Source organism: Dermacentor silvarum, chromosome 8 (genome assembly GCF_013339745.2).
Source record: "Dermacentor silvarum isolate Dsil-2018 chromosome 8, BIME_Dsil_1.4, whole genome shotgun sequence".
Taxonomy (NCBI): domain Eukaryota; kingdom Metazoa; phylum Arthropoda; class Arachnida; order Ixodida; family Ixodidae; genus Dermacentor; species Dermacentor silvarum.
The window spans coordinates 58,880,918-58,906,795 of record NC_051161.1 but is presented as its reverse complement, the minus strand read 5'-3'; the positions used below and the strand labels follow the sequence as shown (position 1 = coordinate 58,906,795).

General features: G+C 46.4%; 2 protein-coding genes across 2 annotated transcripts in view; one reads left to right on the top strand and one right to left on the bottom strand.

The window, feature by feature from the left end:
• Positions 1 to 4,624: 4,624 nt before the first annotated feature.
• LOC119461292 (collagen alpha-2(I) chain) lies at positions 4,625 to 25,058 on the bottom strand. Its single transcript, XM_037722540.2, has 8 exons — positions 24,496 to 25,058; positions 22,078 to 22,173; positions 16,753 to 17,121; positions 12,469 to 12,718; positions 11,583 to 11,752; positions 10,441 to 10,705; positions 6,459 to 6,760; positions 4,625 to 5,600 (listed from the first exon to the last, which is right to left on the bottom strand). Exons 1-8 carry the CDS (start codon positions 24,499 to 24,501, stop codon positions 5,334 to 5,336), a joined length of 1,725 nt encoding a protein of 574 aa, XP_037578468.1. The 5' UTR covers positions 24,502 to 25,058; the 3' UTR covers positions 4,625 to 5,333.
• Positions 20,518 to 25,878, top strand: part of LOC119462144 (nose resistant to fluoxetine protein 6-like) — a 121,094-nt gene continuing 115,733 nt past the window's right edge. The window contains exon 1 of the mRNA XM_049672368.1: positions 20,518 to 21,049. Coding sequence (XP_049528325.1) covers positions 21,043 to 21,049 — 7 coding nt within the window. The 5' untranslated portion in view covers positions 20,518 to 21,042. The remainder of the gene's footprint in view (positions 21,050 to 25,878) is intronic.

Genomic DNA, 25,878 nt, shown 5'->3' with positions numbered 1-25,878 from the left:
AGGCTACGGCGGAGTGGTGCGGGACCACGACGCTCCGCCTTCAAAATGTCCCCGTGGCGCGCAGTTAAAATTTCGTTTTGGATGTTAACGTAAGCGCCACAACTTCCGATTTTAATGCCTACGGCGCGCTAAACGTAAGCCAAACGCAGTTGTCCTCAGCGAGTCGCAATACGCTTAACCAGTGGACTCGTGGCGGCTCTCCGGGGCGGTCTCGGTGTAAGCGACCGCAGCGACCAATAGCAGCCGCGTATGGGACTGTGCTTTATTACGAAATAAAGTACGCAGAAAAGAGTGAGGATCATGGCTTCTGTTGAAAAGAGAGCTTTTGAGGAAAAGGTCACTTCGCGCTCCGCTTGCGAGCTCCATGCACTTCGTACGACAGCAAAACTTGGCTGAGGTGTTCACAGCAGCGTATGCTACTCGCGGACTATGTTATTTCACCAAGCCCGAGTGGTGATTCAGGGCTCCTTTATAGAACCAAGGGCGGTCAAAATTATTCCGGCCCCTTCATTACAGTGTGCCTCATATCAGATCGTGGTTCTGGCGAGTAAGACCCGATAAGTTAACTTTAATACAAACTAATATAATGTATACTATCTGCAGTCCTTCAACATTGTACGGCGGAATGCGTGGTTTTTTGCGAATCCCAGCGAAAAGCAAATGCCGCGGAGATGTACACGACCAACTGTGATATGCCATAAGCGGTGTCCGTGACCCCTCCGAGTTGGTCGCACATCTTCGTTCCTTTTGCGTTTCGCTGGGATTCGCAAAAAAACCACGCACCCCGCTGTTCGCATTTGAACCACTGTAGATAGTACATACATTCCCACAGCAGCGATCATAAACATATGTGCACACGAACTTTGCCCAAAAATTAATGCTACGGTGGCGAGATCATGCAGCTGCTTGTGCGATTCGGAATACTTGCACGGGATGCAAGTGTTGCCGTCTCGGTGACCATGCAAATGTAGCGGATGCTTATCGCATCGACCGCGACACCTAAAGAAATCGCAACTGGAACGCAGCCTTCCTATAGAGGCAGCAGTCCCGCTTCAGCCAGGCCGGTGGGAAAGTTTCATGCACAGTTTCTCTTTTCCCTCCAGTTGCGGTCGCCATTTGTATGCGATGGGCAACGGGCCGTTGGCACTAAATACTGGCTTTTATCGCAGGCGGCCAGTCGACTTTCATGCGGTCGATAAACGAGTGCTGCCGCACGTGTGATACCTATGCGTGCGCATGTATAATAGTATATGAGATTTGAAATATTTCGCTTTAAATTTATTTGAAATCGGAGGACGTTTGCCGAACGCTTTCTAAGATTTTCTCACGTTTCGCGAGCCCCTGGTAAGGTGAGCAGTGAAGTGAAGCTGAGCACCACTATCAGGAAAGCACTTGATCAGTGTTCGAATAAACATTCCTGCAGTTATGTTACTTCAAACCTCACTTTCAGATTACCTGCCATGTAGGTTGCGTAAAGAAGAATCTGCCTCGTGGCACTTTCCCCATTTCACCACAAGAACGACAAAAATAGGAGCGCTGACAGCAGAACTGTATTGTTTATTTATTTATTTATTTATTTATTTATTTATTTATTTATTTATTTATTTATTTATTTATTTATTTATTTATTTATTTATTTATTATACCTCAGAATTAAAACATCAAACATTACATGAGGGGTGAGCATATAAATAACGTGTGAAAATGTCAATTAGTTGATGATAAAAAAGGAGTAACAAGTGATTCGAAACGGCTGAAATCAGATGGAGCGGGGATGGGTACTGAATATTATTCCAGTCACGTGCTGAATGGACTGAATAAATGCTGGTTGAAATGTGACTGCGTCAACAAGGGGTGAGTAAACACAATTCGAATGGCTTGACCGGGTGACCCAGCCAGTATCATCCATGTGAACTCCGTTTGCCCAGTCGTTGCAAGTAAGAACAGTGATCCGTATTCCATATTATTGTTTGATTATTTTTTTTGTACTACTGACCTGTTGGCTATCTTCTTCATGAACCAGCCACTAGACAATGTAGGCTATCGTTACCCCAAAGTTCGTATTTATTCCTTGCGATTTACCAATACATTTTACTGATTGATTGATTGATTGATTGATTGCAGAAACGTGGCGGTGCACAAAATAACTAATTGAAGTTTAGCTACCTAGAAAGCTAGCTCACCTCCGGTTTCTGTCTCTGTACATTTGGAGAAAATTGGCATTGTCTACTATTTTTAATGGGAAGAAGTATTATTGACGTTTTTGTGTTTTTTCGGCATCAACGTTGTCGGAGTGGTCTGCCCGACCAACACTGGTGCATGAACCATACGCACTAACCACGGAGCAACAGGCAAATCGCTGACGGCTGCCGCCTTGCACTGAAGAAGAAAGTGTGATATGCCCTAAAGTCAAATGTGCATCTGCGAGACAAACCTGCTTAATAAGCATGGGCACCTCCTTCTGTCGAACACCACGCATGACAAGGCGTTTTTCGCAGCTTCATAAAAACAAGAGTGTTTTTATCTGACCTCATGCCCTAAAGCTTTTCATTCAAGATATGCTCAGACATTACTGTATACAGAGTCTTCACTTGAGCAAATGGGGTCCTCAGTGTGAGAAAGTGACGCTTGGCTTGCGTTTTTTTCTTGCGTAGTTGCGTGTTTTTTCTGGCTTGCGTAGTTGCATGTCCACCAATATTCAACATACATCTCTGTGTGCGTGCGTGCGTGCGTGTGTGTGTGTGTGTGTGTGTGTGTGTGTGTGTGTGCGTGCGTGCGTGCGTGCGTGCGTGCGTGCGTGTGTGTGTGTGTGTGTGTGTGTGTGTGTGTGTGTGTGTGTGTGTGTGTGTGTGTGTGTGTGTGTGTGTGTGTGTGTGTGTGTGTGTGTGTGTGTGTGTGTGTGTGTGTGTGTGTGTGTGTGTGTGTGTGTGTGTGTGTGTGTGTGTGTGTGTGTGTCAACCGATACCCAAAACTGCGTCTTGCTGGGTAGCGAACCAGAAACTCGCCTCTGGTTAACCTCCCTGCCTTTCCTCTCTCTCTCTCTGGATACGAACGAAAGATAAGCAGACAGCGTTCAGGTGCGCGTGTCGACTTCGTAACTCGCCCAGCGATTGTCCCGTTACGGCGAATAAACAAGACTGCACGGAACAAGAGTGCCTAACAAAACCATCTGAGCAAATGAACTCTGAATACCACCGTGTGCCGTGTCACCGACCCGACAGTGGCCACTCCACCCTTTCCATAGCACTGTAGATGCATGACGCACGCCTTTTTACTGTGGAATAAAGATTATAAACACGGATAAGGTGCCTCAGAAAGGCCTCAGAAACGCACGCCGCCCACGACATCTCTGAACGCTCCCTCACCTCTCGCTCCCCCAACCCACGCTTGTCTTTTTTTTTTTTTTTGCCACTTTCTCGCTCTTCCGCTCTTGTCCCCTCGTCTTAGAAACCGCGCCTAGACAGTCAAGCGCCAGCGGTCATTTTCTTTTCAGTCTCTCCCTTTACAGCCAGCCACAGCCGACATGGACGTGACGTCACTCCACTAACCCTTCAAAATCAACCCGCCGAGGATGACGAGGCCGCCTTTGACGAAGATAGGTCCTCCTATCGAAACGTTGGCCAGCCTTTCTGAGGCACCTTATCCCTGTTTATAATCTTTATTCCTCGTGTGCTACTCCATCTGTCAGCCACCTCTTTTGATTTTGCCTTTTTACTGTGTTACTTTAGTTCTCTCTTTCCACTTTCCTTTCCCCAATCTAGTCATTTACCACTGCACAATAAACTAGTCTTGAAACAGATCCCAACGAGTGAACTTCTTCCTTCGTCGCTTCTGCGCGCGCGGCCGATGCCGTCCTGCTTAGTTAACGCGCAGCAAAAGTTAGCAGTCGTTCAAGAGCGACAGTTATTAAATTCTGCCCATCGGCGCGAGTATTCATCAGAGGAGTCACTCATGTTGGATAATTCATTTATTACTTCTCTATTCTTTTCTCGTAGTCCGAAAATGACAGGCAGGGCAGCAGACCAATAGCCAAAACTCGAAACACATAGCACGATTTCAGTATATAAAATAAACACACAGAACGCACAAATACGAGTAGATGTCCTTACGCGAATGCATGAGGTAGTGTGGATACTTATTGGACATTTGCAGACAAGTTTCACCTGATTATAGTACACTACATGCTAAGCGCACCTTTCAAAAAGCATTTGAGTGTCCTATAAAGCGAGGAATCAAGTGAGCATGTCTGTCCTTTGCAACGAGCAGTAAGTGCGCACTGACACATAGAAAAACGGTGTAGAAATATGGCAAAGCAACTCCATCGAAGTGGAAAAGTTGCAAAGGAAGATAATTTGCTTGATCTAATATGGCGCTTGCTCCCCCTCACATGGAATTGAAAAACCAATTCAGATATAGCATTACGAATGTGCGCTTTTGCTATATCTACAGATATGGTATAAGAACGTAGCATGCAGTACTCACACCGGAGGTTATCATTATTGTATACACAGTACTGGGTCTGATTCACAAGAAGCAGTCACATGGATTTACAACACAATTTCGGTATCTTACAACACCGAAATTATCAAGATCACACTTGTACAACAGCTATCAGCGACCTAGATTTACAATGACCCAGATATGCTGATGACAAGATACTTTTGTCAAAACACGCACTCCACAGGTGCCTTCGACACACTTCTGTATTAACCTGCAACGTTTGGTGCTTACGCTACAGACTAATCACTGAAGCTCAAGTTCATAGAAAAAATTTGATTCAGATCTCGCAGCTGACGAATTGTACTACCATCCGACAATGGAGAGCTGTCACGACCCAAGGACTCGAAGCCGCAAGATCTGAACGCGAAGCGCTTGAATTGACCCTCCTCCTCCCCTCTTGTAAGGCTTGTTTACTCTTCCCAGTTGACTTTCGCGGGCCTTTCTAGCTTAATATTATAGCTCTGCAAAGCATCAATACAAATGCTGAAGTCCTTGTCTGAGCCAGCTTGTTGACACCACACTATACTAGATAAAATTCATATCAGCATCAAGCACAACATCAAGAAAGTGAAACGTGCTGGTTAACATGTACATTTTTTTTATTTTTGCTGTAAATAATGATGAACGTCGGTGAGGCTCTGATGTGGACCGAGGACTTTGGTTTTGTAAGAAAAACCACCGGGTCCGTGATTCTGGCTCAGTTCAGGCCAAACGTTTCCTGGACTCCAAAGTGCCGCTGGACCACCTGCGACTCCTGAAGGTGCGTGCGGAGTACCCGCGTGAGTGTGTCCTCCAGGGATCACGTGATGTGTAGCATGTGGTGCGTTAGGGACTCATGAAGCTGATGGAATTGCCACCACGCCTCCGTGTGGCCTGAGGGAAACGTCGGCAGGATTCTGGGATGTGTCGACGCCCGGCTCATTGCTCTGGACGCTGGCTCTGAAGCCGGTGTTGTCGGCGACATAGTTCACTGTGCGAACAGCGCCGCCCTCTCCACTGAAGCCGTAAACACCTTTCTTTAACCCTGAAGCGTCACCTGCTTCACTGTGAAAGGCGCCTCCAGGTCCACCACTGTAGCCGAAACTGTAGCCACCGGCAGGCTATGTGGAGAAATATAAAAACAAATATAGGGTAATTACCTTCCTCGTAATGCGCGTCATTCGTTGTATATGTAAAAAAAGACAGTTATGTATCATATTGATTGAGTGTTAAGTAATCAGCGCTGAAGACACTGGTTCACAAGTGTCAATGTTTAAAATCAATTCTAGATTGCTTATGAGGCGTGTAGAAATTGAACAATTGTTTAAATTATTTTTTTCGCGAATCAATATTCCACGGTATCAATAAAATTATAATTCGTAATTGTCATTGCTCCGCTTCAAACCATGATTGAAGAGTGCTCAGCAAATCACCTCTGATCGTCAGTTGTACCCTTAGCGGCGAGCTGCTGTCCCAATATATTTCTTGGATCAGTTTCCAAACACGACTGAAAGAATTATATTTTGTATTACTCGGGACTGCTCCCGATTTAGATTAAGGAAGCACGGTTTTCAGCAAGATGCGCTGCTCTAGCGATGTATTTTTTTTTTTTTTTTTGCCCGCGTAGCGGTTCCTGTCATTTTGAGCAGCAGACTCTGATGCATCTACTGCTGCAGCAGCAGATGAGGTCAGCTGCATCAGAACACAAGTAAAACGCTTGTGTTTTGAATTGAAATATGACCACAATTTCGAGAGCGATTCGGAGAAAGAATAAAGTTTCTGCATTTCGTGTTTCGACAAAGCACCGGTCACTGATTAATAGAAATCGTGTGGGAGCGGTCCTTTTTCTAAAGTTCCCAGATCTCTCAGCGATGGCTGCTGCTTCTGTTGTTGTTTATGTGATATGGCTGCTACAGCACTGTTTCGCTGAAAAACTATTCCACTAATTTACTACATAGGTACATGTGATTGTGACTTACACCGAGCGATGGAGAGGTGAAGACTACGTTACCAGTGGGCACTGGACCGTTCAGACCCGGTGCCCCTGGACCAGTTGGAGAACCGTGAATCGCAGGAAATCCGGCAGTCCCAGGAACCCAGGAGACCGCTGGCAGTCCGGACATGGCAGGACCCACTGAGCCAACAGGTACCTGTCCCTGAACACCGGGAAAACCGGCCGACCAAGGAACCAATGACACTCCTGGTGGTCCTATCATTGCAGGACCCACAGGAGCAGCAGGAATGACGACCTGTCCTTGAACTCCAGGAAGGCCACCAGCACCTAGAACGGCGGAAGAGCCACAAGAGGAGACAAAGCGGATTTTGGTTTTGTAGAAGCTGAAATGCGCCGCGCAATTTTTGGTCTAACCGTGTGGGACGCGACGATGTCAGTTGGAGAACTTACTGAGGCAGTGAGCAAAGACAAGAAGTCCATTAACTCAACAAATTACGCTTACTTGTCCTTTTGTCTACATGAGCGAGACATATTTGCCTCTTAGTAACCTATCTTTTTTCCTTTGTGTGCCTCTACGTACCGAATTGCTTTCTGTACAAAAATCTAACTGATGGTCCGTGACTACCATGTTGACCTAGCGGATTGAATACGGGGATCACTTTTACCTAAGTGACTAGACAGATAATTTTAACTCAGGACGAAACACAGTAGAGCAAAGCAAGCTTTCTTTCTGTACTGCACAAGTGCTACTATGGAAATGAGGGAATGAAAATCATGACTTCATTGGTTAACTACACGTACGGATGAAATAAACGCGACCGCAGTAAGTCCTTCTGTTTTTCAACACAGATGTAATGGAAGCGGTTACCGCCTTAGTGTTCTGAATGTGTGATCTTACATTACCGTTCAAGCATCATGATCTCGTTTTTTCGCTTGCTTACTTATTTCAATTAAGTATCCGACTTACGCCGACGTGCCTTTGTGCCGGAATTATGGCACATTCAGATTTCACATTTATAACAGTAATGTGGTACATTTTAACAGTTTCAGAATTACAGAAGTTAGCTGCCCCGAATAATCTCGAGAAATCTTCGGAGCAAATTTTACGAAATGTCGTGCAACCGTACGCGTCGCTGCCAAGCCAAAAAGCAGGCGACTGCATTCAGAGCTCTCCTGAATTCAGCAGCATCAAGCTTTATACGTTGCGGGCGGGTTCCTTCTGTTTGCCGTCGATGCCTTAAGAATGCACGTCAGGTATTTCGCCCGGATTCTATCACATCACCTTGCCTCACTTCCTACTTCTAGGCCACATTCTGCGTTCAGCGATATTATTGCTTCGCATCGTGCAGTGCTCCCATCTAACTTCACGCCTGTAGCAAGACTACCATTACCATTGTGGTGCCTACATCCCCTCGAAGCCCCTAACCATTCCTGGAATCCAAAAGAAAACGCAGTCGTCATATTTCTCCCTACAACAAGCCACACTACTGTTCCTCCATGAGAAACACAGCATACGTCTTCACATTTACACGGATGGTTCAGTTTCTTCGGCAAGTTCAGCAGGAGCAGTGGTTGTTCCCGCGAAGTCCGTCACCATGAAATTCAAGACATCGCATTTTACATCATCGACGGCTGCAGAACTCGCCACCCTCCGTGCAACTCTAGAGTTCTTAATTGAAGAACCGTCTCAGGCATGGTCAATCTTCTCCGACTCCAAGGCAGCTCTCCAGTGCATTATGTCGCCATTTCGTGATGGACCGAATGAACAATTAGTCGCTGACATAAGACTTTTGCATCATCAGGCGATAGAGAAAAAACACGACATAGCGTATCAGTGGATACCGGGCCATTGCGGTATCTACGGAAATGACCGCGCAGATTAGGCCGCTCGATATGCTCATGACGGTCTCCACTGTGCTGCTATACCCCCATCCAAAACAGACGCAGCTACAAGGGTTCGTTCGCTCGCACGTGAACTTACGCTTGCACAGTGGAACTCGACGGAATTTACCAACGCTCGTCTCCACAACTTGGATCTGAATCTACAGCTCCGTCTTCCGTCAGGACGTGTGTGTGTGTGATTTTTTTCTTTCCTTTTCTCCCCTTTTTTGTACTTATTTTTTCTCTCTCTCTCCTGTCAAATCCCTTTACCCCTCCCCCGGTACAGGGTAGCCAACCGGAGATAATGTCTGGTTAACATCCCTGTCTTTCCTTTACCTTTTTTCTCTCTCTCTTCCGTCAGGAATATCTAGAGCTTAAGAGACGCTTGTGTGCCGCTTGTGGCTTGGCGTGGCCTTCACAAATGCCTACTCATTTCGGATCGAAATGGCCAACAGCCCAACATGCGACAACAGGGGCCGTATTCTGAAACGTTCCACTTCGGCGAAATTTCTTTTTTCGCTTGCGCGCGCTGATTGGCTTGGTTGAGCAAAATTGAATGACGTTGGGCTCAACCATCGAATCAGCTCATCCAATTTTGCTAAAACAGCCAATCATCGCGCGCCTGAAAGCGAAAAAGAAATTTCGTCGAAGTGGAACGTTTCAGAATACATCTCCTGTAGCTACGAGGAAACTATCACCCACCTTCTCTGTGAGTGTCCCCGCTTCAGTGCGCCCAGGGAAGAACTTTAAAGAGTGTTAGATGAACTTGATAAACGCCCTTTGTCAGAGGAAAGAGTCCTGAGGCACTGGCCGAGGCCGTCTTTAGCACACAGGGCATTTAAAGCGTTGTTTCGCTTCTTGCGGAGAACTGGTCTCAGAGACGGACTTTAAGCAGTGCCGTATTCTCCACTTTTTTGTTCTTCTTTACACATTTCTTACATCTCTTTTCCATTACCGCTCATTCCCCTTGCTCCATTTTCCCCAGCTCAGGGTAGCCAGCCGGTCTGAGAACTGGCTAACCTCCCTGTCTTTCCTTCCTTCCTTCCTTCCTTCTGCTTCCATCATCTACTTTCTAAGCATAGAGGGAAGAAGTTGATGTGTGGAAAGTTAGCCGATAAGCCCTCGCGTAGTGCTGCTATATATTTTAAAGGAAAACAACTTTGCTGGTGGCGCAGTTTGGAGAAAAATAACTACCAAAAGATTAAGTGCTGTCGGAAGTTAATGCTAAAGAAACAGCGGAGCTGATGGGCTCCTAGCTAGTCCTGGCTTTTGGGCTAGGCTAAGCACTACCAAAACATCCCCAGCATTTTCCAGAATTTATTGATTATTTGTCTATTATCGTTTAGCTATTGATTGGCTAACTCAAGGTATTGGCCACGTATTCGGGCTAGGATAAGCACTACCAAGTTATCCCCAGCATTTCCCGGTATTTATTAAATATTTGTCGATTATCGATTAGCTATTGATTGGCTATCGCAAGGTATTGGCCACGTATTTGGGCTAGCCTAAGCCTGCCAAGTCATCCCGAGCATTTTCCAGAAGTTATTGATTATTGATCAATTATCGATTAGCTATTGATTGGCTATCGATGACTGACTAAGCTTAAGTAGTCACAACCATGCTCAGCTAGGCTTAGGCAGGCTCAGCTTCGCTAGTTCACAGGGGTATGTACCAAGGCGCTTGGACCCTTTCTGCACACCGCCAGGATCGGCCCACATTTTCTGTTCATGCCTCATGGACTTACGGCCGGCTTAAACATCTCCGCTGTTAAAAGCGATAGGCACGTGATAAGAACACGGTTCCAGTGCAAGAAATGTTGACCAAAGGATCACTGTAAAATGGATACTTTATGAGGTGAACAGTGGGAGTAAGAGGCAAGCGTAAGTCTGGTGCTCATAGCTTCCCTTGTTCACCCACTGTAGATGGAAAAAGGAAGTACGTCATGAATTATTACAAAAAATGAAGACTCTCTCAAAGGTCAGAGATGTCCGCAGTAAATTAAATTAACTGAAGGAGCCCTGCACCAGAACTGACGTCGCGCTGCCCTAACTCAGAATTTGAGGGAAATGGGTACGTCATTTGTACCTCTAGACTGACTGCGCCATTGGGGCGGCTCAAGGACCCACCGATTGGGACAATTCCAGCTGACTCCGGACTCTTGTTGACGATGGCGTCGGCCGGGCTCTGAGCACCGTCCACTCCTGGTTCGTTCGTGTCTACGCTGGCTCTGAATCCCTGGGCTCCTGCGACGTAATTGACAGTGCGAAATCTACCATCGTTAATTCTGAGGCCATACGATCCCGCTTTATTGCCCACAGCGTCTCCAGACTCCTTCTGCCATGGTCCTTCGATTTGGTCGTTTCCGTAGGCGAAGTTGTACGCACCGGAACCCTGAAACGGTATAGTTTCAAAAAAAAGTATTGTTCAGTTGTAGCACTCACTTACAACTCTGCTAGTTCCTGGCTATTCAATCCCTACCGCTAAGAGCAGCAGGAAATTTCAGGGTCATGTTGAAGTTAGCGTGATGAAAAGAGGAAGCGCGACGCGACCTGCGCTTACTGCGAAACTACCTCGCAAGTGATTTTGTCAGATTTTACGTTGAAGTGTTCTTGGGCCACGCATTTTCTTTCTCGGTGACGAAGAACACCAAGTTTCATGCATAATTCAACACAACACATATAGGTGCCTAATAAAGTCATCATATGTTTCTTTATCCAGCAGAACGCTGCTCACAGCGACAGAAAGAGTTTCCATACGATCGAAGAGTTCTAGAAAGTTGCAAGTGACATGTGTACAATGTGTAGTCCATTCGGGCTTTGGCGGTGGTGGTAGTGGCAAGAGGAGCTACTCCGGGTCAAATGCCTAACCCGAGTTAGTGATGTCAGGATTCCGGACCTTTGGTGAAATTAGAGACAGACCAGTTAAAAGCAGACCAGTTGCAAACATAGACAAAGTTACTCTGAAAAAAAAAAGAACCATGCGTTCTGTGTAAAGTAAATTTCGAAAGTTACTTCTCAAACAGCGTTGCAACCGAAGCGGGCAAAAGTCTTGACCCTAAAGAATAAATTATGCTAGAAGCCACCAGTACGTTTCAGCAAAGGCCATAAAAAAATTTACGATAGATCCGCCTGCTTGACCCCCCCCATACACTCTTTGAGCGACAGCATACGTCAAGCAACGTTTTGAAGAAATAGCCCTTCCGCAAGAACATACACCACTGGTCTGCCTTGTTTTATACGTTTACATTTAAGTATTTCGTGAGACTTACGTCTTGCTGGCCAAAGCCAGTGTCTACAGGCCCCACGGATCCGGGTGGCGCTGGAAATGCACTGCCTGCCGGGGCAACAGGGATCGCCGGTGCCCCTGCACCTATACTAGTAGGCGGGACGAGTGCAGCTCCGGAGTGAGCCGAACCGGGAGGACCGAGATGCACCAAAGCTGCGTAAAAGTGAAGGTATTTGGCTACCTCAACGTGACTATGCAGTGTGACCCGATACCCTGCCCTTACACTTTATTATGTGGCATTAAGTGTTCTAGTTTCTGGTGTCACCGGAAAGGTCGTCAATGCTGCATTTAGTTAAATGTCTTCAGCGACCCTACACCTAAGCAAGCGAACCATACAGTATTAACTTAACGAATTCCATATCGTCACCAAGATCTGCTTGTCACTGGAATGAAATCTCCTTGATCACCAGAGTTGCACCTCTGAATGGCATCACCCGCCAACGCCGATGCGCAATATGCCAACAAGACTCAGTGAAATTGTTCAGGGTGGCCGCAGACACTCCCCCTATATGTGTCCTAATTGAACCCTCAAATGCAGCCGCCCACAAAGAGACTTCGCATTGCAGCATTAGGAGATGAGTTTATGTCGGTTTTGTAAATCATTCTTTAGTATGGCGGCCTCTATAAAAGGACCTTGTTTGTCTGACTTTAGGAATGATTAAGCAGCATGAAAGACACGAACGAAATTAAGGTGTAGGTAGGTACACCTGCGTGTACTAAGTAGGTAAACGCAGGTACTGAGCATTATTATTATTGGCATTACCAGAAAAAAAAACTTTAAAAATACACATCAATAACCCTGCCTCCCCTGCAACGTAATTGTACGACAAGCCTTTACAGATATCCCTTATAAGCGTTTGTCACTGTACCTATTCCGGCTGGCTCGGGTCTTTTGGTGACGTCTACATCTGCTGGATCTTGGACATCGTCGACACCAGGCTCGTTGGAGACGACGGTCGCTCGAAAACCCCCGTCGTCGGCGACATAGTTCACGGTGCGCATACGGCCGTCCAAGTCGTTGAGCCCGTAAACGCCCTTCTTGTTGCCGGTAGCATCACCTGATTCCTTCTGAAAGGGCCCGATGCCCTGGCCATACTCAAAGTCGTACGCTCCCGACGCCTGAGAACCACCAAATAAAGCAGTCGATCAGATTCTAGGCACAACCGAAAACACTTCTTCATGCAGGTTAGCAGCTCGTGTCGTATGCGTACCTCTCAGCTAGATGAAAAAGTGTTCTTGTACCAGCGCCCGAAGGCCGGTAATAACAAAGCATGTACAGGAATGACTACAGGGCCACAATTGTCCCTATTTGTCGGTATCATGTGCCCCTTGCTTGGTAGAAGGCCTTTTTCAGATAGCACGCAACGTATGTTCCATGACCAATTACCCAGAATACTTGGTCATAACAGTACCTATAGATACGCCAGCCTTAGTTAAATGATTATCCACAAAACGGCGCATTGTATTAACAGCCCATTGATTAATAATACACAGTGCAGTGTTATGCTATCTACTTGCCGTCGCTATATCACCAGCCGAGCGTGAATAGGCCAGGTGCCATTTCCTATTTCAGTTGCCCCTTTTATGGACCAAATGAACGCGCCGATAAGTCGCATCTCCCAGAGATTGCCCGAACGTGTCTTGCCTGCCAGACAGCTTTCACTGATTAGCGCCTTCTGATATCACACCAGTCGTTTGCAAATCCGAGGAATAAAGCAGCGCAGAGACGCTTACATACTTTTTCGTGGTGAATGGAGGTTACAAAGTCGATTACACTATCAATCAACAAGTGGCCACACCTGAAGCCCACCATGGGATATGCAATGGACATCATGATTCTCCAAGTACCACGCTAAACGTCCAAGGATCATGACTGCATAAAATATGAAGTGATGCTCGTCATTCTGGGAGGTGGTAGGTGGTCGGATGTTTCACTAGATATACTGCTAGCCCTCATCGCTGCTTCTTTTTTTTTAGCCCCAAGTTCGGCCCAACTTCGCATCATACCTGTTGTGGCGTTTGCCTGAGGGGCGTACCGAACGCCACTTAGTTCAATTTTAAGGTGATTGGCCTCCTTGATCACCTTCCAAGCAAGTTTAAATTACCCTTATATGGGGATGATAATGGTGCTGGGGTGTATAGTGCAATGAGGCTCCAGAAAACTGCGACTCGGACTGTACTTTTCCTCCACAATGAAGGCCTCGAAATTTAATCTCGGAAATTGGCAATTGTGGTGTTTACGCCGTAAGCTCATGGCGTAGTAGAGTATATTATTCAGTGGAAAAACCATACCATATACGCTGGGCCTTACAAAGCTTTAGTCGTCATAAGCGATAAAGATCTCTCATGGAGCTGTCATTTCTCAAACATAAAAACGGCGAAACATTAGTTGTCAGGTATCGGTCACCTTTTCAATTTCTTTGCCGAAAAAGCTGTAAAATGTCCGTGCGCTGCATGCTGCAATCAAATTGGGTGCACTTGGCTTTCTATGATACAGCTTGCCATCACCGACCAGCGCAAGTAAAACAAGCTTACATACGATACGAAGTATTCAGGCCCATGCATTCGGTATTTTTCTAGGTCTTCCTCTAATCACGTCAACAGCGGAAACTATCACGATCGCTGGAGACCGCGTTATCAAGACCAATATTACAGTTCAAGCGCTAAGGGTACCTTGACAACATATAGACTCTCTATACCTACAGAAAGGACCCGTGCATCATTTTCCCCAAAGGCATCCACGCATCGTGAGTTATTCTCCTGCTTCACACATGCCGGGAGACCTTCAACTTTACGGTAACTTGTTTAGCCATAGATAAACTACAGCATACCTGGTGTTTGGAATCGCCGGCTCTCAAGCAACTTAGCTTACATGTGCAGTACAGAGACTACACGCACGTGTCAAACGATTGCACTGTCCTATACCGAACAGTTATATTGCAGCTATCCTCATCCCAAAAAAGTCCCCTTCATGACGTTCAAACGTCATGGTGCGGACTTCCACAAAGTTGGACAAGGTCCCCACCACGAAGCACATGACTGAGAAAGGGCCCCAGACCAATTTTCATTCACTACTAATGCAGTGTGCGATTATCAGCAATGAACGTACAGAAGACGTGGCTCGAGCAGGAGACCGCAATTTCTCAATCTCACTATCTAGGACATATGCTGCGATAAATCTCCACACATTTGTAGGCCAATGCACCATATCTGAGTGGAATGAATTACACTTCAGGTATGCACTACAGGTAATTGGACTTCGCTATATTCCCTTGATCCTAGCTTAAGCCCTCGGGTTCCATCAAGACTGCCAGAGGAGACGCGACCCTATTTGGTAGGCTGTGGTTGGGTGCGGCGTTCACAAATGCTTAGGCTTTCTGGATGACCGACAGCGCAGCCTGTTAGTACTGCGTTAACGCGGAAACCATCGCTCATATTCTGAGCAACTGCCCGCAGTACCGTGTACAGACACGATCACTCTCTATTGCGCTCAATCACTGTTACGACCGCTCTCTGCCGGAAGACGGAATGTTACAGCTTCGAAGAGAACCCACCACCAGGGCAAAAGCATGTGCAAGCGTTACTGTGCTTTTTGCGATTTACCGGCCTGTGTGAACGCCCATAATGAGAACGTTTTCCCTGTCTTTCTTGTCTCCCTCTGGTTCTACCCTCTCTCAAGCTCCCTGTTCACCCACCTTGCGCAAGGTGGCAAGGTGAAAACTCTAGTTAACGTCTTTGCCTTTCCTCTCTCCCTTTTTCTGGCTCTTTCCTAATCAGGGAAACCGAGGTGCAGAAACAATAAACCGGATTCTACAGGTATCTCAACTAAAAGATGCAAGCTAAGCTTCTTCAAAGCCTGCTCAACCACCAAATACAAGCCTTTCGCAGAAACAACTACTGCAGCAACAAAAAATACACCACACGTGCTCACGTCTTGGTTACCGAAGCCGGTTGCCACTGAATCCGGTGCCCGGAGGCAGTTGCACCGGTGACGCCAAGGTAGGGAGGCGGTAACACGAGCCCGGAGTTCCCATCCTCCGGGTTTCCGGACGATGCAGATGGAGAAGGTGGAGGTATGACGGCAGAAGGACTTCCCGTAAAGACTACGTCTGCGGGGCTCTTGGAGTTGTCAACACCCGGCTCATTGGACTGGACACTGGCGCGGAATCCGCCCGCATCGGCGACGTAATTCACTGTTCGGCCTGGTAGACCATAAATGCCTTTCTTATTACCTAGGGAATCTCCCATTTCCTGTTGGAAGGGCCCTGCAGTCGCACTAGAGTCGTACGAAAAGCTGTACGGTGCACCACCGGGAGCCTGTGGATGAAACCAAGTTAACTAAGTTTTTATAATTTAAAAGAACTGGTAAATCTTTTCTTCTCAAGTTTCTCTGCCGAAAGTAAAATCTATTACTAATTACACATTTGTGGTGCTGTGTGGGCGTTGCAAATTTTCTTTCACTGATCTATTTCAAAAATACTACTTTGGCCAATATATAGTTCCTCTTTGCTGCGTGTGATTTCATCCATTTGTGAAATTAATAAAGGATATATAACTAAAATATTGCTTGTTACAGGAATCAGCGGTTCAACCTTTTGCAACGTCAGCTGAGATATCATTCACGCAGGACCTCCATTCTATATTCTCCAAAATCAATTCAGCGCGACCGATAACGGCGTATTAGCTGCCTGTATAATGTAATACTAAAGTACGTCATAACTGAGAATTTACTAAAGACGAATCACTCCAAACGAAACTACAAAACTCTGAAGCCAGCCCTGCTCGTATGAAGTTAACCGAAGGACGACCAAGGGCTCGCCCATCGTGTGACGCTAATTCATCTTCTATTCTTCATTTAAATCTGTTTTCTACACGAGAATATTATTGGTGGACATTGAACGAGCTCTCTTTCTGGTTCCCCATTTATAGTTGGTGGAACTATCATTGGCCTACACTGCACTACACCGAATTGATAAGATGCAATATTAGGTGTGTTCCCGATGTGGCCACCGTTGAAGCTAGGCTGATTTTACGGCTAAGAAGACAGCTTCGATTCTTAGTATTTGAATGAAAGCATTGGAGTATGCCCTTTGTCTTTGAGATAGCATAATTCTGCCCTTAAAGATAACGGCAGCTATGGCAGCGATTCTTACATCGGCGTGTCCTGATGCGACTTGAGGACCACCACCACTTGCCCAAGAACCCTGGTTTGATGCGGTTCCAATTGCTCCTGGATGTGCCCCGGGATGGTGTCCCTGCACGTGACCCTGAGGAATAGGCCATTGAGTAATGCCAGCCCCGAGCCCCGGGTGCTGCTGCGGCAGACCGGGCTCGTTCGACTGCACATTCGCCTGGAAGCCGTCTTGGTTAGCCACGTACGTGACCAGCCTGACCCTTCCGTCGACGTCCTTGAGCCCGTACGAGCCGATCACGTTGCCCGCCGCATCTGCGGACTCCTTGCGCCACGAGGCGCCACCGCCTGCACCGTGGGCGTGGCTGTAGCCGAACGAGTAGCCTCCGGGCTTCGTGACCGTAGGCAGAGAAGGAAAGAAAAGAACGATGAATTATCATTGACCCACGCTATAGCTACCCTGTAAGAACATGCCTCATATGACAGCGAACATAGCTTTGTCGTTTCTTTTCCAACATAGCTTCTGTATATAAGCACCTACGCGCAGATTCTGTGAATCAGAAGGTTAATACGTTAACGCGTCTAAGAACATCCTCAGGTGCTGCCGCAACCCAGCTGTAAGATAAATTGCTATCTATTAGGCGTATTCGAAGTGTGTGGCTTTGTCACCTCTTTACCATTTGGAAACATTAATTAACAATCACTACCTACATGCCGATACAAACATATGCAGGAGCTACGGGAAAAAATCATTAGCTCATCCTGCAATACAAATCGATGGCGGTGGTGCGAGGTCTGCTGTAAAATATATTGCGATGTAATGCATTCAGTCCAAGCGCATATATTGCTCTCGTCTCAGTACTCGGCGAGGTGCCTCCTTCAGTTCCAAAGAGCTGGCCTTGCTCGGTAAGCCTATCTTAGCCAAATTAGTTGTTTCGGAAAAAACCCCATGAGCCATTTGAAATTCGAAGGAGTATGACTGGACATGCGCTAGCCTGCACAGGTAAGTCTCAGCTGAATTAAACTATCGTTACAGCTCGTAAACGGCGTTCCTGGTCAACTGGCAATGCATGCTCTCGAAGGCCGAAGGACACACCCGCGTGTGTTGCAATAACTTTGCATAAAAATGTTTTTTGCAGCTACCGATATTTCACAGTTGCTAAAGCGAACAACTGACTGTTTCTAAAAGAACAAAGCAAGAAGTACTGTTATCTGTAGGCTATCACCTTATGTATTCTTTCAGAGAATACATTGATGTCGAATTGCACAAGCATGAACCTTCAGTATGAGAACAACGACAAAAAAAAAAAACATCTCGGCCTTGACTGGTGCTCACTGCCACGTCTAACCCTAAATAATTCGTACTAAAAGTAATAGTTAATGTAACTCAGGTATTTTCATAGGAGCTCTAAAACAGCCGATATGAAGGCGATATAGCAAGAGAGATCAATAGTTTAAGAAAGAGGCACTTTCGATCGCTTTGTATATCTATCCTTGTCACATTCTTCAAGCTGGCTACTACATACTCATACCACGTGTACTCAATTACAGCCTACTGTATTATTTTCCGGAGTGATTCAGCATTCTGGACGGTTCCAATGGTGCACTCAGACGCTAGACACTGGGTGTGTCCACGGCATCGCTGGCAATATTCCAGGGACGTTTCGCGAGCAGGAAACCTCTGTACACTGGCAATGCTGATGTAGAGATTCCTTTCGCTTGGCAGCTGTTGTTTTCTCTTTGACAAGTGATAAAAAACAAAAAGCTGGAAGCACATTGAGCTGAGGCTGTGCGAAAACAATCGCGGAGATGGCTCTAGCTGATTTCAGCAGCAGAGTAAGAAACACTCTTACTGACTCTCAAACCGCACCTTCAGATTTTCTGCGCCAACAAATCGATGCAAGTGGTCTCTTTCCAGATACATACATGACGTCAACAAATTTTCTCTGCTACGTACTATTCTAATGACCCATTAGTCTAAACTACGCAGATGCACCTTGACTAAAACGTAACAACATTGTTTTGCCTTCGTCAATAAGCCAACTCTTACTGAGCATATGCTTAACTATGTTTTCATCATGGGACTGTCCCGTTACTTGCTTTCAACAAACCAATGCAGGATTGTAGAATGTAGCTTATGCGTACTGATGAATGAAATGCATTTAACATGGTATTAATATACAAGCTCATGTACACGACCTAATAAGAAGGAGCTAAATTTTGGAATGAATTAACGCGCGCCGGAATATTCTTCAGGAGTGATGCTGCGTTGTCGCAACATCACGCATGACACTCCGCGATGCGTTGTCGCTGGGTTGTTTAATCAGACGATTAATGTAATGGTCTGTAGGGACCATCATACCTGGGAATATGTATGAAGAATATGCATAACCTCTTTATGAGTTTCAATTCAAATGACATACGTACTAATGTCACACAATGCCCGTGGTACTTATTTAGAGAGGGCGCTGAGGGGGGGGGGGGGGGGGGGTGCATTACACAGTATGCTTATGCTGCCAACGATAGGCACTGGTAGGCGACTATGTACTTTGATTACGCGTTACCACATTAGATGACCAGTGATACTCGTACTGATCCCTTTGCACATGTACTTTTCGGATAGTTTTTGTTATATTTTATTAATCCAAAACTCCCATTTGAGCCCGGCGAGCCACAGCAGTTGACAAAGTGCAAGTAGAAACCTTATTTCACTGCGTGGTCACTTGCTCACAGTTCAGTCCGTCGTCGCAGCGTGAAAAATGTTGCAACTACGTGTGGCCTGTGACCATGGCGTAAGAAATACAGGTGAGCCGACTCTGACCCTCGCCAATGCGTTTGCTCTGTTAGCAATGCAGCGAACCCGCTGGTCCTCGGTGCGCACAGCACGCCGGCGGGCTATCTACTTCAGCTGCTAACCATCTCCCCACGCCTCCGCTAGTGCTCCTCCCTTCCTCTTCACAATCATTCTCTCACTCTTCTTTTCTTTAGGCTGCTAGCACTATAGGGACTTTAGCTAGCACAAATACAGGGCGCCACGTAACGTCGAAATTTGTTATTACCAGCTAGCTTGAGAAGCTGCGTTCACGTGTCCCAAGTAGGCCGCGTAGCAGACGACAAGCACACACGAGAAGAACGAAGCAACGTGTAAGTCTGGTTGCAGAAATGCGCCGACCATTGCTCGCTTGTTTGACAAGTGTTGCAAACTAAAATCGATTGCTTTCATTTGAAAGCGATTTGTGCCATGCAGCTGCTATGCCGATGCTATGCAGCTGACGCGGTACGCTGCATTATAGTCGTGGTGTGATTCTCCAGCTGGCTCACGTTGGTTTTCGTGTGTTTTGTTGAACTCAAAAGCGATTCTCGTGGCTTATATATTGGTTTTAGGTTGTTAAGCGCGTTAGATGGTTGATTACCGAAGTCATGAACTGCTTCGCTCTCGGATTACGGTGCACGTGGTATGGCAAAGGCTTCTTTTCGTGCTTCGCACTGCATGCGAGCAGACGCATAATAACAAGCTCCACTGCAGCCATGGGTGAACATTCGCAGAATTCTATAGCATCGACCAACCAACTGGAAAAGATTTGCCGCCAAAGGATGTATGTGGGTCCTGCTCGAGTCTCATTTACGGCAAGCAGCAATTCTTGCATTGTTCTGGCTGCTGCAAGAAGCGTTTTCATTGCAAGTGCATCAAAGTGCGCCCTGAAGACTACAACGTTTTTATGGAAACGGCAGTGAGCACTTTTTAGTGTTTAGTACGTCCTGTATTCGTCAGTTACCCAAGTAACGTAAGAATGATGAAGCTGTAGGCCCAGGAAGCTCAACAGTCCAGCATTTCTGCGAGACAGCACTAAACGGTGACGTGCTTTCGCCCGTAGTTGTACGCATGTTTTCTCGTATCCTAAACGAACTGCAGTTGCTCATGACAAGAGTGAAAGGTTCGAAAGCAGAAAACAACTTCTTCCGCTCGGAACTATCACGACTGCACAAGAGTGTTGCAGGCACTTCGTCCTTATCTAATGGGACACGCCCCCTTTCCTCGTCTATTGCTGCTGCAAACGAGGCCGTGCCGCCTGCTATGACGAACGTGGCAGCCCAAGAACGCCTGACTACCTCAGTTTCCAGCGATTCCCGATACTCTCGTTCGTGGAAATTTCCAACCTAATGTGCGGACGCAAAATGCAACAGTGCTTCTGACAACGCGAACTTCGACGCTGCCGGCGATGGGGCGACGTCGTTGGAAACCCCCCGGGGACGGGTTCACACCATGGAAATCCAGGCGCCAGAAACAGGCTTCTAAAGGGACTTCCAAATAATGCAAGGTAAAGTGTGTCTCTAAGAGCTGCTCTTGTGGTCCTAAAACATAGCTGCGAGACGAAATGCAGATGAAGCTTTCGCTTCCTGTCAGACGGCTTTTGTAATCCCGTTTCTTTTCTCTTAACTGCAGCTTCCTGCTGACTTTACCATCCAACCATTTTTTTTCAAATAGGCATTGTGCAATCAAGTATTACATACGCAAAATCTAGCAAAACCCCACATATTCACAATGGTTCGTTTCCTACTAATTTAGTGGGCAGGCTGCGGACCGGAAATATTGAGAACTTCGTGTTAATAGCTTGCGCAGATTGAAATATAACCAGCTTGCGCCAGGAAAGCAATCAAATTTATTTAAGAGTTGTTGAGCGAGAACTTTTATCCAAGATGATTGTACTTAGCCAACGCCTAAATGTGAGCGTCTGCAGCGTGAAGTGAAGCGAACAGCAATGATTTGCGAACACGTATGTGCGACAAGTCGCATACAGAGCAAGCGTCTATGGCGGGAGCTAAATTAGACGACAGACGAGGGCCCCCGGCCACTGCGTTTGGCAACACAGCAGCGAAATAAACGTGCCGAATCTGCGGCTGGCGTGGAGCAACACCAAGTGTTTAACACTATCTGTACAAGAAGCGGCGAAACTTCCCCCTCGCAGAATCAACAAGGTAACACTGTCGTCAGATCAGTCGGCTCTCCTGTATATTTTACTACGTGCCCGTGACTCAGGAGCGACTTGTTCAAGATCGAATGCGCTCAAAGACCTCCGGCATATTCATTGTACACACAGTGTGCGCCGCATCATTCTAATGCTCGAGACAGATATTGTGCCGTTTGTAGATCACGCAGAAGTACTTCCCCGGTAGTACTTTGCTCGTTCAGCAATTATATCATATATATATATATATATATATATATATACAGCATGGCAGCATCGTGGGCGTTCATCTCGGCATTCGTATCACTGTAGTCGCATTGTCACAGACATTGTGGTGGCCTACGGATTTCCTCGATGACTGTAGCAGAAGATACACTCACCCCTTGAGTTCTGTACTGTTGACTTCCATCAGGACTGTGTCCAAGGTGTGTGAGGTCAGCCGTCGCAGCTCCTGCCGCGAACAGGAGCAGTAGAAACTGCAAGTGCGCAGACTCTTTGAGCTCAAGTCCAAGCTCAAAGTATTCCTAAGATGACAATATGTGTAACGACGTAAATCGGCTAAATCTCACGTTCCAGGTTCTGTGCTTTGGCTACTTGGTTAAGTTAGGTGAATTTGCATCGTTATGCTGTGAATATGTATGCTAAGGGTTGAAATTTGTTATTGTCCTTACTTTTAGCACTTAATACTGAAGCCAACGTTCTCTGTCATCTTTCTTTTTTTTTTCGCCTTTTACAAAACTTATTTCATTCCTAACAGCCAAACAGTTAACTTACTTCCACGTGTTGGTCCGAAAGTTAAATATAAATTCTGGGTCTTACATGCCAAAACCACGATCTCATTATGAGGCACGCCGTAGTGATGGGCACCGGAATTATTTTGACCACCTGGGGTTCTTTAACGTGCACCCAATGCGTACTACACGATCCTTTTCGCATTCCGTCCCCATCTGAATGCGGTCGCCGTGACCGAGATGAAAACCCCGCTACTTCGAACGCAGCAGCAAAACACCATAGCCACTGGGCTACAGCGGCGGAATAAGCACCCTTAAAAAACCATGCACAAAAAGTGCACACATTGCATTCATGCCACATTGGCATGAAGAATGTCGCCTGCAGCCGCTTCTAATGTTGTGCTCCAGAGCAGGAGGACACGGGTTCGACTCCCGACTGCGAGGGCCTCATTTCAACAGGGTCAAAATACAAAAACGCTCGTGTACCATGCTAGACGTTGACGTTTACACGTCTAGACCTTTGTAGACACTGATTTAACAGTTCGATATAGTGAGCAATGTGCTGCCACTTCACTCGCTCCGTGTTCTGTCCTCTTGCCCGCATTTGGAAGGCAGGGGGGGATGGGGGTTGGCAAGTAATGAGGAAGTAAGCTTCTATCTGTTTTGAGTAGCGCAGTATATCATACCGAAACAAAACTAGCAATAACGCGAAGATGTAAGCATACCTTGTGACAGCAATCGGGTACATAATATAATGCGGTATGCGTATAGCAAAATTTTGGCAACTTGCGCAGAGACCGTTAATTCTCTCTTTAGTATGTGAAACCAAGTGGTAACTCATTATTCAACTCAAGACCCCGTTTTTACCAGTAAGCTTACCGTACGGAATTAGTGCAGTTAGTAATACCTATGTGTGAAAGATAGTCCCTGAATTTGGTTATTTCTTCATTTCTTGAGGAGCTTTGCTTAGGTTTTTATCGAACATGGCTCGTTTTATTTTGATGTTGAATCCATTTATCTTCATTAGTTGCTTTGAGTGCAATAATTTTTTTTGTTTTCAGCACAATGTACGGTTGTCCTTTAAGTATAAAAAGATAACCTGCCAATATGATACTCATGAGTTATGCTCACACAAACAAGACATTTATTTTTCTTGCTTTTCTAGGAGGGTCAGCCTCACGTGCACACCGTGGACGTTAGAATGTTTCACTGCAAAGCCCCTCTGGTCTCACACTAACACAAAGACGTAAGAAATGAGAAAAACAGGGAGGCTAATCAGAACGAAAACTCTGGTTTGCTACCCTTCATTGGGGGAGGTAGACATATGAGCAGGAAATGGATAGAGAAACACAGAGCACATTCTCGCAGTCGGTCACGATCACAGCCCAGGATCATGTGCCCCATAATGAATGTCAATACAAACTAAAGCTGTTCGTGCAGGTTTGTTGCTCTTAAGAATTGTAGCAGTGCCTTCGTCACCCTCCGCTACGATGGCTCGTGAGGTCGGCATTCCAAAATGCTTTGTCCTGACAATGGTCTGTGACCAACGCGGTCTAGCGATCATCTCTCTGCACTTTCTTCCAGTGATAAAATGCCACACTATTTCGGAGTTAATAACATATCTACGGGCAACAGTATGCCAAAACTTCTTGTCTGGTGTTAGGGATCAAGCCAGAAAGAATAATGAGAAATGTTAACATGTCTCATGAGGGGAGCATGACAGTTGCAATGAGAAGCATTATGACTGTGCAGTACCATAATCGTGTCTAGCATTGTAGTGTGTAGCATTATTTGTATGAATACACGCAAACAAAAGGCGTGCCACAAAACCACTTGTCACAAATGTGCACGAAGCCAAAAGTGAGTTGTTCTGCTTCATCTGGAAATGAACTAGGAGACAACTACCCGTTAGGTAACAAGTATGCATCCAACGCCCCCCTAGTGCCCTTGACATCAAATTCTATTTCACCCTTTGAGGCACTCTTATCACTCTCTCATAGTATGCATGTCAGTGTCAGTGTCTGCCACACTCCCGCCCTCTTCAAATAAAAAAACGACAAAACTTGCCTTCATAGTTATCCACTAGTGCCCAAAGCGCCGTCCACTTGCGTTCTCGACGTGATCCGGGCAAATGGCTCAAACGACGTGGAGTGACTACTCCCAATAGACCATCGACAGCTAAATAATGACACTCCTTTATATAGCGACTCGATGTAAATGTCCCGATGGCAGAACAGGAGAAGTCGCCCCCTTGCGAATGAAAGGTTTCACCGACGTACTAGGGGGTATAGCGGGTGGTGTTGCTGTCGATAGCCGAATCACGCTTTGCGCTTGTTGCTCAAGAGGTGGTGATATTCATTAAGCGGGGATGTTATAAAAAAAACGAACAGCGCAGGCGTAGTGCTCCTCGCGTGCGACAATCCGCGCTGGCGCTGCTGCCAAAAGGAAGACACGCCTGGACGCTCGGCGCCGAAGTGAATCCCCCTCGTGTACGCGAGATTCGACCCTTCCTACAACACACGCAGTGATGAGTGCTGGCAGACACGCCGGTAGATTGCTTGCGTTTCTCGTTGATACGTCTTTCGTTAATTGGTCTCTCTTCCTTCTATTCATGTGCCCTGCATGAGCGAAGACCGAAGAAAACACCTTCTCTTCGGTCGCTGGATAACGGCCGAGCTTAGTCATCGCATGCCCACCACTCCCGGACACGCGACTATTCATGCCGGCTCTCTCCGCTCGACGGCTCCTGAAATAAACTTCCGTTGCTCGCTCGTTCATCTCGTATTTTCCTGTATGTTCGCCGTCAACATTTCTGTGAGTTTGTTGTAACATTGGCTTTGTGCGCGCTTATGTGTATGTCTGCGGGAGGGCGGGGGAGGGGGTCGGGTAGGGGTAAAAAAGGGGAGGAGGGAGCGTGGCTTGTCGTCACGTTTGATTTCGAAAGGATAAACTGTTGCTGGCCGAGTCGCACATGCAGAAAACTCACGCAGTCATTAAAGTTCGTCACTGCCCACAAGATGGAAGCTGTCCAGAAATTGACAATTTGCTTTTGCGCTTGAGGCATACACGTGGTACTTGAATCTGCAATTCCACCCCCACACGCGATCGACGAATGAGAAAAACAAAGCATGATTTGCAGCGCGAGACCACTAAAGTTCATATCGGATTGGCGTGGCCATTTCTTCCATACCAGAACTACTTCGCACGCATCAGTGATTGATGTTCCAGCCCGAACTTTTGCAGTGATGGTTGTTTAAATGCTGATTAGGTGTTACCTATTAATCTGCGCCCCATGTTAATTTTCGAGGAATACGTTGGTGGTTCTGGCCTGTGCAATGACACTAAGTGAATGCTGTGTTATTCATTGCGAAATATTAAAGTCTTGCATAACGAAGTTGTTAACTCTGTCTTAAAAAGGAAATATGAAGTCCTACTGCCCCCTCCACCCAC

Bases quoted from the DNA above. Each gene is read 5' to 3' on its own strand.
- LOC119461292 (XM_037722540.2), bottom strand. The intron at 12,719-16,752 runs GTAAGAATCGCT...GGTGGTTCTCAG, and splicing joins TCGCATCAGGACACGCCGAT to GCGTCGGGAGCGTACGACTT. The intron at 6,761-10,440 runs GTGGGTCCTTGA...CCGCCGTTCTAG, and splicing joins AGCTGGAATTGTCCCAATCG to GTGCTGGTGGCCTTCCTGGA.